Raw genomic sequence first — 14216 nt, forward strand, 5'->3', positions numbered from 1 at the left:
GTGACCTAGCCTGGTGTTGGTGGTTAGGAAAGCTTTACCTAAATAGAGGACCTGGAGGATACGCAGAGAGGGAAGTGAGATTACTCCAGGCAGAAGGAACAGCCTGTGCAAAGATCCTGTGGTAGAAAGGAATCTAGAAGAGTAAACAAGATAACAGTCATATGCCATGCAATGTTTGGTCAATGAAGGATCATATACGTGACAGCGGTCCCGTAGTATTATACTGGAGCTGAACTTCCTGTAAGAAATGGAAGGATATATAGTACAGAAGAAATGTCTTTTTTTTCTGATGTAGGAATATTTGTGGGGTTTGGCAATAGATTTCCTCTCCCTCACAGCACCTCAATTTTGACTGAGCAGATTACATCCCATTCAATCAGCCACTGACCTGTTTCAGCACCGAGGAGCCTGTCCCTGCAGTGCTGCACATTCAAAGGGCGCTACGGCGCCCCCCCCCAAGCCAGCTTGATGGTCTTCAGAGCACATTGCTGTGGAGTCTTCATTGAGGACCTCAGGTCCGGTACAAGACACAGATCCACAGGAGCTACCTTAACAAGTGTTAAGTATCACTGCCACTTTAGTGAAAGTTTTCTGAGCTAGTGTGAAGCCAGCCTGTCCCTGTACTTTGGAAATATCTTTAGGTTGTAATGATGTAAAGCATAAATAAGTTTTATTTCTTCTTCAGTACAATGCCAGAAAGAACTGTTTATGCCAGATAGGGTCAATGGAACTAAAAACATATTTCCAGAGTCAACATATTGAATCCCCAGGTCCCAGCCAGGTGCCTGAGTTAGTTGGAGTGTCCTCACATACACCGAAAGAGTTGCAGATTCAGTCCCCAGTCAGGGCACATACCTAGGTTGTGGGTTCAATCCCCAGAGGGCGCATACAGGAGGCAACTGATCAATGTTTCTCTCTCACATCGATGTTTCTCTCTCTCTCTCTCTCTCCCCTTTTTCTTTCTCTAAAATCAACAAACATATCTTCGGGTGAGGATTAAAAAACAAAATGAACCCTCAGTTCTATACCATCTTCACGTTAAATCTTCTCTTTTCAAAAAAAAATAATAAATACCACAAAAATTTTTTAAAACCCACAAAATTCCTTAATCTGACCACTGCACCAACATGAAATAGTCAAAATCACATTGCCATGACAGTCCCCTTTGTTCCCTTACCTCTCCGTCTTGATTTCTTAGTCCTAGTGATCCTCAGGCCATGTTTCAGTTCCTCCTGACAGTCACTATGATGGTGGTCTACCTGGGGGATACAACGGGAAGACCTGCACATCTCAGATCTTATTAAAGACATCACTAGAGAACCCCAGAACAACAGGGGAGACAATTATGCCACCACAGGAAATTTTAGCCTCTGACACCTGCAGCTGCAGTAAACAACACAGACTAACTCCCAGCCAGGTGAATATAACACTTCACACTAATTGAGGTATTTACCTCAATTCAATTCCTTTTACCAGCACATCCAACTTCAAAAAAAAAAAACAAAACCCCAAAACTATGAGGCATACTAAAAGACAAAAAATACACTTTGAAGTAACAGACTAAGCATCAGACCCAGACTCAGATATGGCAGAGATATTGGAATTATCAGACCAGGAATTTAAAACTATGATCAATATGTTAAGAGATTTAATGAACAAAGTGGACAACATGTAAGAACAGGTGGGTAGTATAAGCAGAGAGGTATCAACTAAGAACAAGAAGGAAATGCTAGAAATGACACTAACAGAAGTGAAGGGCGCCTTTGACAGGCTGATCAAGAGAGGAGCATGGCTGAGGAAAGAATCAGTAAACCTGATTAAATGTCAATAGAAATTTCCGAAACTGAAATGCAAAGAAAAAACCAAATCAATAAGAACTGTGGGTCAATTACCAAAGGTGTAGAAAATACCAGAAGAAAGAAACAGAAGAAATATTTGAAGCAATAATACCAAGAATTTCCCAAAATTAATGATAGACACCAAACACAAATGGAGGAAGCTCAGAAAACACCAAGCAGGATAAAAACCAAAAAATAAAAAATAAAAATCTGCACCTAGGCATATCATATGCAAACTTCAGAGAGCAGAAAACTGAGATAAAATCTTAAAGCCTGGGGGTTAGAAGCAGGGACACCTTACCTATAGAGGAGGAAGGATAAGAACTACATCAGACTTCTCTTCAGAAAGCATGCAAATAGAAGAAAGCAGGATAAAATATTTAGCATGTTGAAGGAAAAATGCCCAGCAGACTAATCTGTATCCAGCAAAATTATTGTTTAAAAATGAAGGAGAAATAAAGCCTTTCTCAAACACAAATCAAGGAAATGTGTCAACAGAAGACCTGACTTGCAAGATAGGTTGAATTTTTTCAGAAAGAAGGAAAATAGTATAGGTCAGAAACTCAGATGTACATAAAGATGGACTTCGCGGAAAAAATAAAGGGAAAATTAAAAGGACAATAACTAGAATTTAATACATAGCCAATTTGGATACTTTTAGGACCTCCAACTAGATGTCCCATAGGCAGTTGAGTGTGTGGATCACCTCAGACCTTGGATGGAGAGGGGGAGGAATATGGGAGCCATAACTCCAGGGGAGGAGACAGCCCATGGAAAGGATAGTTTCACAAAAGCCCTGTAAAGTAGTCAGGGCAGGTGATTCATTCGACCGACAGAGAATATATATTGTGTGCCAGGCTCTGTACTTGGTGATGGAAATAAGTAGACATCAGGAAGGCTGACAAAGAGACAAACGATCAAAGCAATCAATTACTTTAGAAGATGTCTAGAGTAAGTACACAACAGAAATTTGAAAAAGGAAACTATTTTACATTTTATTTTCAAATTACATGATACCAAAAAATACAGAAAAGCACATAAATTACCTACAGTGTCACCATCCAGAGAAAACCAGGTTAACAATATGATGTATCTTTTTAAATTATTTAATCTTTATTGTATTTTTTTTCCCTTACCATTTAGTCCCCTTATGTATCCTTTCGAACTTTTAAAAGGTGGCGCCCTCTCCTGCTTTGTAAAAGGAACAGTTGAAATCTTACAAGACGCGGCGTGCCACCCGGGAAGGCTTTGTAGTGCCGGTTTGGGGACTGGGATTTAAGGAATCATATTTCAGTGGGTGATGATGATGGAGAGAACAAGCAGCATGATTCCGCTTTACAGACAAGAAAGTAAAGCCTTAGAGAGGGACGCGACTTCTACGCTGGCACCGCAAAGACACGCAGGAGCAGGGGAGGGCCCAGACCCGCTGTCAAAGCAGCCTAGCAACGGGCCAACGAACCAGACGGAGAGCGAGGGCGGGGGCGGGGCCGGGCCCGGAACCGCCGGGGCGGGGCCTTTTGACGGGACATTACGTTTTCTCTCGCCGGCGGCCCATTGGTTATCTATTACTACCCCTTTTTCGGGTAGAGAAAACTGGTCGCAGGACGACGGGAAGCGCGGTAGCTCTTGGGTGGAGACAAGGGTGCTGTTTAAGGCAGAACGAGCGACCTGGTGCCACTGAAGCCGGCTAGACTCTCTGCTCGAGCTCCTGCCTAAGTTGGAGATATCCAAAATTCTGGTGGTCTATGAAAGGACGCTGAGTCGGATAGTGAGTATACGGCGCCCATCGAAACCACCGAGCCACTAAAAGCCACCGGAAGCCCCGCCCCTTGGAGAAGTCAGAAAGCCTCGCGGTGGAGGAGAGGACTCTGAGTACTGCCTCCAGGGCGGAGCATCTCCGCCATGTCTACGCCCCCGGGAGCGGGTCCGGCTGCTCTGCGCTTTGCAGCCGCTGCCAGCTGGATAGTCTTGCGCAGACGCTGCGTGGAACATTTTCCACGAGTATTGCAGTTTCTTCAGTCCCTGCGCGCTGCTGCCCCTGGCTTGGTTCGCTACCGTCACCACGAACGCCTGTGTATGGGCCTAAAGGCCAAGGTATTAGAGCCACTGGGACCAGGAAAAGGACTAGGGGAAGAGGCGGGATGCAGGGGCCTGACTCGGCAGACCGCTTTGGGGGTGACACCGGTTGCCAAAGGGGAACTTGTCCCGAAGTTAGGTCCCTGAGCTCGGTACCATTCACAGGTGGTGGTGGAGCTGATCCTCCAGGGCCGGCCTTGGGCCCAGGTTCTAAATGCCCTGCATCACCACTTCCCAGAGTCTGGACCTGTAGTGCGGGATCCTAAAGCGGTGAGTGATCCCTGGAATAATCCCCCCCCCCCCCCCCCGTTAATCCTTCGTGCAACAAAATTGCTCCTCCTAGTCACCTGATGCTCCTAACTTGTCTCTCTGCCTTCTGCACCTTCAACAGACAAAACAGGATCTCAGAAAGATCTCGGAGGCACAGGAGGCCTTTTGCCAGCAGGTGAAGCAGCTGGCAGAAGCCCCTGTGGATTTGGCTTGGAAGTTGCAGGTGAGACTGGCTGGTTTGGAAGCTATGATGTGGCTATTTTCTCTAGTCCTCTTCTGACCTGCTTTTTTCTGTTGTGCAGGAACTTGAACAAGAGTATGGGGAACCCTTTCTGACTGCTGTGGAAAAGCTATTTTTTGAATACTTGTGTCAGCTGGAAAAAGCACTGCCTGCACCACAGACTCAGCAGGTTTTCCTGGGGCAAAACACAGGGCAGAGTGCGGGCTGGTTGGATCAAAGACTGTAGTTTTCATGCCTCTCTCCCTGCCCACAGCTTCAGGATGTGCTGAGTTGGATGCAGCCTGGAGTTCCTATCACTTCTTTTGCTTTGAGCCAGTATGGTGTGGACATGAGGTGGCCACTTCCAGGTACCAGGACCATCTGGGAGAATTAGGAATTTTGGGGTGGAGTGTTTAGCCTGAGACCTTTTGAGACAGCCAGCCCATTAGAAGGGTTACATGGTCAAGAGACATAAGAAACCACATTAAGTTGACGTGTTCTCTTTATAAAGAACATTGTTTTCTTTTTAGAGTGCTCTGTTACTAATTCAGTGAACATGAGAGAGCCCAGGGAGCCAAGTCCTCCTCAGCAACCAAGACCAACACTCCGCCATCCTCTGCCAAAAGCCAAGCCTGGCCCAAAACTACCTCAGGGACCAGCCTCAAGGAAGCACCCAGAACCTTTGGTTGGCCACCACTTCAATCTGGCCCCTCTAGGCCAGCGAAGAATCCGTTCCCAGTGGGCAAACACTAGGGTAGGCAATAAGGAGCGCCCCACAGCCATGCTATTACCCTTTAGAAATCTGGGTTCACCAACTCAGGTCATATCTAAACCTGACAACAGAGGAGAACAAGGGACACACATGGCAGTTCCAGCATGTGACGTCAACACGAGAGCAATCCCCCCTGGAAAGTCTAGGAGTCCACCCCAGACCCTGGGGGGAAGGGCTGTGAAGGAGAACCCAGTTGACCTGTCTGCCATGGAGCAAAAGGAGTGAGTAAACAGTTGCTTCTCCCTACTAGCAGCCCATGCCTTACTTGCTTTCCCTTTACCCTATCTTCTTTGCTTGCTGCCACCCTAGGAATTGCTGGGATTGCCCCCTGGAGCCCCTGACACTGTCACTGTCATCTCCTAGGGCCAGGAAGCCAGGTAGGTATAATGAGTCAGGCTGGATCAGATAGCCTCTTGAGGACTTTTTTTTTTTTTAAAGAGAGAAGGAAAGGGAGGGAGGGGAGGAGAGAACCATCTGTGTGAGAAACATTGATTAGGTGCCTCTCATACAGTCCCCTTCTGGAGACTGAATCCACAGCCCAGGCAAGTGCCCTGACTGGGAATTGAACCAGCGATGTTTCACTCTGCGGGAGGACACCCAACCAACTGAGCTACACCGGTCAGGGTTTGAGGACTCTTAAGGGCCTGTGTCACTTAGAAGAGTACTTTGACTCTGGTTTCCTTCCTGCAGTGTGTCCTCCATCTGTGTGCAGCCCTGTCATTACCATAGGGGACTTGGTTTTGGACTCTGATGAGGAAGAAAATGGCCAGAGGGAAGGAATGGTGAGTAGGGAGGAACAGAAAGCTGGGGAAGGAAGGGGATGGGGCAGAACAAGGCAGAAATCCCTGTGCTCCAGAATATGGAGGGCTCAGGCACTGTTCTAAATGATGATCTCCTTGCTCTCTTCTCTGCAGGAGTCTCTGGAAAACTATGAGAAGACAAAGTTTGACACCCTAATCCCCACCTTCTATGAATACCTCCCCCCTTCTAACCCCAGTGCTGTGTCTGTCCCTTCCCATGACCATATAGACTCCTCTAATAGGACTGGAACACCACCTGCATCTTGCCGGTCTTCTTTCTCCTCACCTCTACAGGCGGTTTACTGGAGATAAAGTAGAAGCCCAAGCTTGGGTTGCCTGACTACATTGCCCAAATCACTTTGTAATGCTTGGTAATTAAACTTTGGATCTGTTAAAACACTGTGTTGGTATGAAGGAGTGGGAACTAAGGCTTCTGTAAGGCCAGTGTAGATCATTAGAAACAAAAGTGGACTCTCCAGGTCTAAAAGAATTCCTTTGCCCTTTTGCTTCCTTTGGGAAGTGTTGTTTGGAAGTGCCAGAAAGATTACCAGGGCTGAGAACCTGGATGAGAAATCTCCTTTTCCTATTCTGAAAATATCTGTGTCCTGATGCCAGAATATACACTCTGTAAGTCCTCATGTTGCCAGGTTACCTGGGGGTGGGGGGTGGGGTGGGGGGTTGGCACTCAAATGGAGTTGTTTCATGTGAAAAGTACTTACTGTCATTGACTCCATTGGGTTAATGCCACCTCCACCTCTACTTGCCCTGGAGCAGCACCCAGATGCCAGGCTTGTGCAGAAAGCCCCAGAGTCTCTACAGTCATTGGGATCTCTCTTTATAGATACTTAAATTTATGTAAACACTTCTGAGCTTTTTATCGATACTCAAAGGTCCTATTTAATGAACCTGATTAGCAAAATATGATTCTAAAAGCTTCCCTCTATAAGACCATGGCCATACATAAAACAGTTGCATATGAATCAGTATCTCTTTCAATAATCCTGAGATTCCCACTTGATTATCTCAACTTCATTTTCTCAGCCTGCTTTCCTTGCTTCCTCCCCAGTGAACATTCTGGGCATTTTGTGAGTGCAGATAGAGAAGTATAGCATTACTGCAGGAACTCTCAGGGGTGAGTTTACCAAGTAATAGTCATAGTAGCTGGGATGAATGAGGGGCAAACTTGGGAGGCCCTGTGATGAGGTGCTGGTGCCTTGGGACGGCAGAACTGCTGAGGCCTAGCTCACATCACTGAAGACTGGGTTCACCTGCCGGGTGACAAAGATGAAGGTGGTTCTCCGGCTCAGCTCCTTTAGCTTAGCTGCTCCTACATAGGTACATGTGGAACGGATGCCTCCAAGGATGTCCTGGATGGTATGTTCCACATCCCCTTTGAAGGGCATCTCCACCGTCTTTCCCTCTGAGGCCCTTAGAGGAGGAAAAATTTTCTGATGTTTTCCTTCTGAATTCCTTAAGCTCAGTTACTCTTCCCCAGTCTCTCGCATTTAACCCTGGTTCACCACTTTTCTCTCAAGAACTACACCATCCATCTCCCAGCAACCCTGAGTTCTGCCACCACCCTACTTTGTCACACCTTCCAAGAACCCTCAACTCCTGGGCCTCTATACATACCTGTACTCAGCAACGCCCCCAGCATACTTCTTCATGGCTGTTTCAGAACTCATTCCATAGAAGAGCTTGTACTTCTTGCCATCCCTCTCGATGAGCTCACCACCTGATTCACTGTGCCCAGCCAGCATGCCACCCAGCATCACAAAGTCAGCCCCTGCCCCTATCAATGAGGGGGGAGACAGATGAATCTGGCTCAGGTGCCCACATACCCACCCATACTCAGAAGCAACTCACACCAAATTCTCAGTCCTGATTCCAGCGTTGCCCTGGTGGTTTTCCTAGCTGGTCTGTAACTCACATAGGCCTGCTCTGCCCTGGCCTCTATTCCTGACTTCACAAAATTTTAAAGAGCATCCTGGCTGGTGTGACTCAGTGAATTGAGCACCGGTCTATAAGCCAAACAGTCACTGGTTCGATTTCCAGTTGGGGCACATGCCTGGGTTGCATGCTGGGTCCCCAGTGGGGAGCCTGCAAGAGGCAACCACACATTGATGTTTCTCTTTCTCCCTTCCCCTCTGTCTAAAAATAAATAAATAAAATCTTTTAAAAAACAATTTTTTTTAAACCACCAGCAGGGGTGTCCAACCTGTGGCCTGTGGGCTGCATGCAGCCCAGGATGGCTGTGAATGTGGCCCAACACAAAATCCTAAATTTACTTAAAGCATTATGAGATTGTTTTGTGATTACATGTCGTAATGTATTTAATGTGTGGCCCAAGACAACTCTTCTTCCAGTGTGGCGCAGAGGTGCCAAAAAGTTGGACATCCTTGCAGAGATTCCCCGCTTGGCTTTGCTCTCTCCTTTTGGTTGGTTTTGGCCATCTTCTGGTCATTTCTTTTACTGTGCTCAGCTGAGTAAGACTCACTTCAAGTGTTCTAAGAGCAAAAGTTTCTAACTTACAGTGAACAAGGATCACCTGGGAAGCTGTAAAAACTGCAGATGTGCAGCCCCATTCTCCAGAGCTGGATTCTGTTAAGTCTGAGGTTTAGGCATTTACATTGTCCAGCAGTCCAGGAGATGATGCAGATGTTCCTGGCCCACACTTGGGAGAGTACATATCAGAGTCTCAGCTGGCTTGTCCCAAAGGACACCACAAGCTTCTGGGTCACAAGTTCATATCATGAAAGAATCTAAATGGCTTCCTCAGCCTTTCTCAGCCTGATCCTAGGCCCTCCAAGGTGACTCCTCCTCTTCTAATGGATCCTTCTGTGCCCTCCCAGTGCCCTTACCGAAAGCCTTGGCCACATCACCAGGACAGCTACAGCCTCCATCCTGCAAAGAAAGAACCAATATGAAGAGACTGCCTGGATTTCCCTAGCCCTCTCAGCGACGTCTCAACAGCCCACTTCAAAGCCGACAGGAACCCAGAAGTCCTGACCCAGAAGCACCTCTATCAGAGCTTCCCTGCCCAGCAGAAAACCCAGATGTTTGGCAGCCTCGCACCCTAGCCTGCCCGTGGGCCTTACTGAGATGATGTGGCCTTTGAGGCCATGAGCAGCGTCTGCACACTCCATCACCGCACTGAGCTGTGGATACCCCACTCCAGTTTTCTTCCGGGTGGTACACACAGAGCCTGAGAAGAATGTGATGAGGATGAGGGTGAAGTGTTCCATAGGTGTTTGCCACTGAAGAGGTAGCCAGCAGTCCCCCAGTGAGCCAGCTTACCTGGTCCAATTCCCACTTTGATGATGTCAGCCCCAGAGAGGATCAGTTCTTCCACCATCTCTCCTGTTACCACATTCCCCGCCTGGAACAGAGCAATCAGAACAGCATTCTTAGGATCGGAAATGAAGACGAGCCCTGACTGGTGTGGCTCAGTGGGTTGGGTATGACCCCACAGACTGAAGGGGTTCCTGGTTTGATTCCTGGTCAGCAGGGCACATGCCTGGGTTGCGGGCCAGGTCACCGGTTGAGGACAGCAGAAGGCAATGATTGGGTGTTTCTCTTGCACTTGGATGTTTCTCTCCCTCACGTTCTCCCTCCCTACTCCTGTCTCCAAAAATAAATAAATAAAATATTTTTTAAAAAAAAGAAAGAAGGGAATAAAGAAAATGCTTTTTAAAAAAAATGAGGAAGTTGTGTACTCTCATTTATAGCACGCCTGGACCAGGACCTTCCAACATAATTACAAAGAAGGGGATAGCTGTGTTCTCTCTACTGAACCCTCTGAGAGCTTTTAGACTAGCTACTTCAAAGGACCCTGCTTCCCCAGCTGAGGTAAGGAGTTAGTGGCCAGTGTCACTGTCATACTAGGGTAAAGCTGGGGTCCAACTGGACCAAGATTAAATCTGATTTACAGTGGATTTATCTCCCCAAGAGACTCAAACATATCCTGCCCTTAAGCCGTTGGGTCATAAAACCTCTTTGGCTTATGGAAAAGGGGAAGACATAGTAACGTAGGCTAAATCCCCATCTACATAGCTGTGTTTGCTTCTGATGGAGGGAAAAGGGACTCCTCAATGCAGTGAAGAAAATGGGGCCTTGTCATCATTCCTAAGCATGTAAAAAAGAAAATAAAACATTGTTGCATGTGATCCTTTTAATAGAATTATAGTACCACATTCATTTCAGTAGGCGGGTGTACATGTATCACAAGTGTGAACACATACCACAGGTGTGTACAGCACATAAACACATCAAGGTTTTGTGAGTGATGTCAGGAACACTGGATCTACAAAGCTATGTATCAAGGGCCAGATACTGCAATGACCAGTAACCAAACATGTTAAGCACAGAACCATGGATAATCACCCAGTGACATGACTAAGCAGACCAGGAAAATCATAACGCAGAAGAGGAGAAAGGAACTGATGTGACAAAAAGTGGAGTGTCACAAAAGAGTGGAAGGAGGAGATGGAGGTACCAACTACTGGGTAACAGAAACATACCATAATGGTGTGTTCAGGGAAGCGCTTCCGTACATCCTTTACAAATTCAACGAAGTGTTCAGAGTAGCCATTTGCCACGTCCAGGCATATATATTTCACCTGGGGAACAGCTTCCAGGATTTGTTCCAGCTGCTCAAAGTCAGAAGAGCCTGTGCCTGAGCTGGCAGCCAGATGCTGTGGAAGAAACAGGCATTGGCATGTTTGAAATGACCTGATGAGCAGCCAACAGGGGTGGGGCAGTAAGGGTTGAACCCAGGAAGCCCAGCAAAGGTTCCTGGAAAACTGGAATAAGGAAAGGGTCGGGGAGGACCAGTATTACCGTAAGACAGTCAGGATTCTGGCTAGCAAACTCTTTCCACTGCTCGAGGCTGTAGTGTTTATGGACAGCAGTGAAGAGGGAGAACTGAGAAGATGAAAGAGAGTCATCAAAAAGGAGAACTTTAATAGGGTCTCTTTTTCTAGAAATAGACCTTTATACTATTCTGAGGGAGAAAAGGACTGAAGTCTGGAAAAAGAAACTTGAAGAACTCAGGGTTGAGGTTGGGATTTTACATTCAACCATTAGTCTCTTTACAAATCCCAGTAGGACTTTTTACCATAAGGTAGTGCTGTCAGATACTCCCACCAAGTACTAAGTTGTATGGTTTGGATTTCACCTGCCAGCGCATACAGTGCTGCTGACTTAAAAGGTGACTAGGACAAGCTGTTGGTGCAGTAGGACAAGCAGTAGACAAGAAAGAACCATGCAGATGCTGGACAGAGCCACTGTCTGCCTACAGTGTCTCAGCCCTTCCTTCTAAGGTAACCCAGTAGAACACCTGACCTATTTTTGGTACCTTCTCAGCGATTTACCTGCAGTAATTCTGTGCGTCTAAATGCTCACAAAAGGTTAAAGGTTAAGTAAGGTTAAGGCTTAAAGCCTTAAATAGAGACAATAAGGTGTCACCCCATCCTTTCTCCATCTCCACTATAATAAAGGACAGATTTTCTACAAACACAGACCAACCTGAAAACTTTCATTCAGTCTATTTCAGGCAACCAAGTTCAAAGATATAATGACTCATTGGACTTCTACTTTCTAGTTCAACAAATTACAAACAATATCCCAATACTTTGAGAAAGACATTCAAAGGCCACTGTGAATGCTGGTGTTTGTGTTTTAAAAGTGTAGGCATGCACACCTGAAACTAATATAATAATGTATGCAACTATAATTAAAAGTACAAGAATATAAGTGTAGGCATGCAAACGGACGAGACAGCAGTTGACTGAGACAACTCAAGTCTTGCAACTGGAAAGAAACCCAAGGAAGTCATGTATCAGCCAGCAGTAACAGTGCTATGCGATACGCAGTCAGAGATCATTAATACTACCTAGCTGGTATTGAATTCTGCTTTCTCAGCAACACTCTGCCATCAACATGCTGACAAAGAAAAATCACTCTAGGAGGTCAACAGACCTTGGAGATACACTGGCACAGTGTGGCATGATAAGCATGTCCAAATACATACCAAGCTGAAGATTTAGAAGAAGATGCATGCTTGCATCCAACCATTTTATTATTTCTTTGAGACTTGGCTCTATCTCTAAAATCTGATTTCTTTGGCACGCATCAGCAGTACTGAAAAGCCAGGCTCAACATAAAACATCAAGAGAGTGCCCACAAGTTCCATGTGTGACAGCATGTCTGTTAACACTGCAGTCAGATTCACCATTCCTCACCTAGACAGGCAACAGCAGGGGTCCCAAATAGTTAGTTCATGGCAATAGCAATACAATACTAAAACAACAACCATCAGCCTCAGAGCAACAACAGCAGACATTCCACAAAGACTTAGAGCAATCAAAAACAGAGAAAAGGAGATGAAGTCCTTCAGGCTAACAGAGCCATACTCAGCAGAATCCATCAACTATGGATAAACTAGAAGAGTACGTATGTTCTCGGAGTGCCCAGAATAACTATCTACCTTCTCAGCTGTAAATATAGAGGCAGGTAACATTACTGACAAGAGTAGCATCTTCTATTTTTAAAGTGAACAATAACCTGTATATAAGAAAAACACATTCCATTTTGGGCACATCCCAGAAACTCCCAGATACCTAGGTCTATAGAAGATTTTCTTAAAAAAATTAAAAAGGCATAAAATAAAAATTAATAAGCTTCTTCTCTCTAGGATCTTCTAGTCAAGAATTTTTGAATGCTCGAACTGTATTTAGTTTCTGGACTAAAATAGTAAGTGTTTAATTTCTAACAATACTGTAACTGGAGAGATGCATGTTATTTCGAGGGGGTTCTGAGAAAATGTGGCAAGGTGTATAAACTACTGGACAGGAGAAATATAAAGTTCTATTTATATATCAGAAAAATGGGGGCAAAACTTAGCTTCAAATCTCATTAACTCACATGGCTCTTTGAACAAACCAGATAAAGGGGCCTTAGTACTGGAGAAAATAGTGAACTGTAGCATCCAGACTGGTAATTGCTGTTGAGTTGAGCTGGGATGCAGATGCGGATGCAAAAAACTCTGCAGTCAGCTCACAGAACTGGACACCATTGAGGAAGCAGCATAAGAGAAGACCTACCTTACAGAGACCCTTGGCCATCTCAAAGGTACCCACAGTATCCATATTCGCAGCAATGATGGGGATCCCAGTGTACATCTGCTTTGAGTTGCGAAATGAAAAGGATCTTGTGAGATCCACCTGCAGATATTAACAGGAAACAGCATTTCATTCATCAAAAAAACAAGTATCGCACAAGGAAAAGGGCCAAGAATCTTTCTCAGTCCTGGTCCACCCGGGCAAGCTGGCTCACCTCACTTCGAGACTTAAGGGTACTGCGTTTGGGCCTCAACAAGACATCCTTGAAGTCCAGTTTGACGTCGTTGTCGATGTGAGGCATGGCAGGGGCCTCGAGGTAGCAACGAATCTGAGTTGGAAGAAAAGACATGAGAGGGGGGCTGAATCAATAACAAGCCTTAATGCTCTGTTAACGCTTTCAGCAGGGCTCATCTCTCTCCTCGCCTAAACTGTGGAAAGTCGGAGTGTGGTTGATCCCTGGTCACCTCCGACCCGTCCCACGGTTACGATTACCCTCGGTGTCTCCATCCGAGGGGAGAATTCGGATGGAGTCGTGAGTAGCCCTAAGGAGGTACATTCCTTACCCCACTACTCTTCCTTTTCCAGCCCCTGCAAAAAAGTAATTTGAGCTAAGAGGGTGATTTGGGGGAGAGAAGGAATGTGAGGAGAGTCCCATAACCAGTTTCCGTAACAGGAGTATTCACTTCCTGTCGCCGTGGCCCAAGTGGCAGTTGACCGAAGCTCCCCTTGCTTAGCAACTAACCTCGTGCAGCCCCGCCGAGCCTTTCAGTCCAAGCCAACAGGTCCCACTAATTGCGGGCGAAAACGATTACCCGAGGAATTCCAGCTTCGGCAGCGACCTTGCGAGAGCTTCTGATTAACAGAGTTCGCACACTAAGGTTGCCGTTAGATCTGAGGGGCAGGAGACTACAACTCCCAGGGTGGAACGCGCGGAGCTGCCCCTGGCGCGGTGGCAGTAGTTCGTTCCGCTCCGTCTTTCCACTAGAACCGGCTCGCTAAGGATTCTCAGGATCGCGGAAGAGTCATCTCTGCGCACCTAAGCGGACCACCTTCTTTCCCTTTACGACGACACCGAAACGAAACGCCGGAGCGTTTCTGAGCCTTTCTGGAACCCCGGAG

The 14216-nt window shown here is 46.3% G+C and overlaps 2 protein-coding genes across 4 annotated transcripts; one reads left to right on the forward strand and one right to left on the reverse strand.

Annotated features, from left to right (window-relative positions):
- Positions 1-3335: 3335 nt before the first annotated feature.
- Positions 3336-6376, forward strand: TINF2 (TERF1 interacting nuclear factor 2). Its single transcript, XM_024556387.4, has 9 exons — positions 3336-3932; positions 4080-4184; positions 4306-4407; positions 4487-4594; positions 4679-4772; positions 4935-5397; positions 5486-5553; positions 5867-5958; positions 6091-6376. Exons 1-9 carry the CDS (start codon positions 3741-3743, stop codon positions 6286-6288), a joined length of 1422 nt encoding a protein of 473 aa, XP_024412155.2. The 5' UTR covers positions 3336-3740; the 3' UTR covers positions 6289-6376.
- Positions 5865-14214, reverse strand: GMPR2 (guanosine monophosphate reductase 2). Of its 3 annotated transcripts, none has more exons than XM_024556394.4 (10): positions 13840-14213; positions 13312-13425; positions 13080-13199; positions 10816-10899; positions 10497-10670; positions 9274-9355; positions 9075-9181; positions 8838-8880; positions 7609-7768; positions 5865-7404 (listed from the first exon to the last, which is right to left on the reverse strand). In XM_024556394.4, exons 2-10 carry the CDS (start codon positions 13396-13398, stop codon positions 7215-7217), a joined length of 1047 nt encoding a protein of 348 aa, XP_024412162.1. In that variant the 5' UTR covers positions 13399-13425; positions 13840-14213; the 3' UTR covers positions 5865-7214. The 3 variants fall into 3 exon arrangements, with proteins under 3 accessions (XP_024412162.1, XP_024412158.1, XP_045047935.1); XM_024556390.4 differs by lacking the exon at positions 13840-14213 and adding an exon at positions 13661-13782; XM_045192000.3 differs by lacking the exon at positions 10816-10899 and having other exon boundaries at positions 13840-14214.
- Between the last annotated feature and the right edge of the window lie 2 nt (positions 14215-14216).

This window comes from Desmodus rotundus, chromosome 7, assembly GCF_022682495.2.
Source record: "Desmodus rotundus isolate HL8 chromosome 7, HLdesRot8A.1, whole genome shotgun sequence".
Taxonomy (NCBI): Eukaryota; Metazoa; Chordata; class Mammalia; order Chiroptera; family Phyllostomidae; genus Desmodus; species Desmodus rotundus.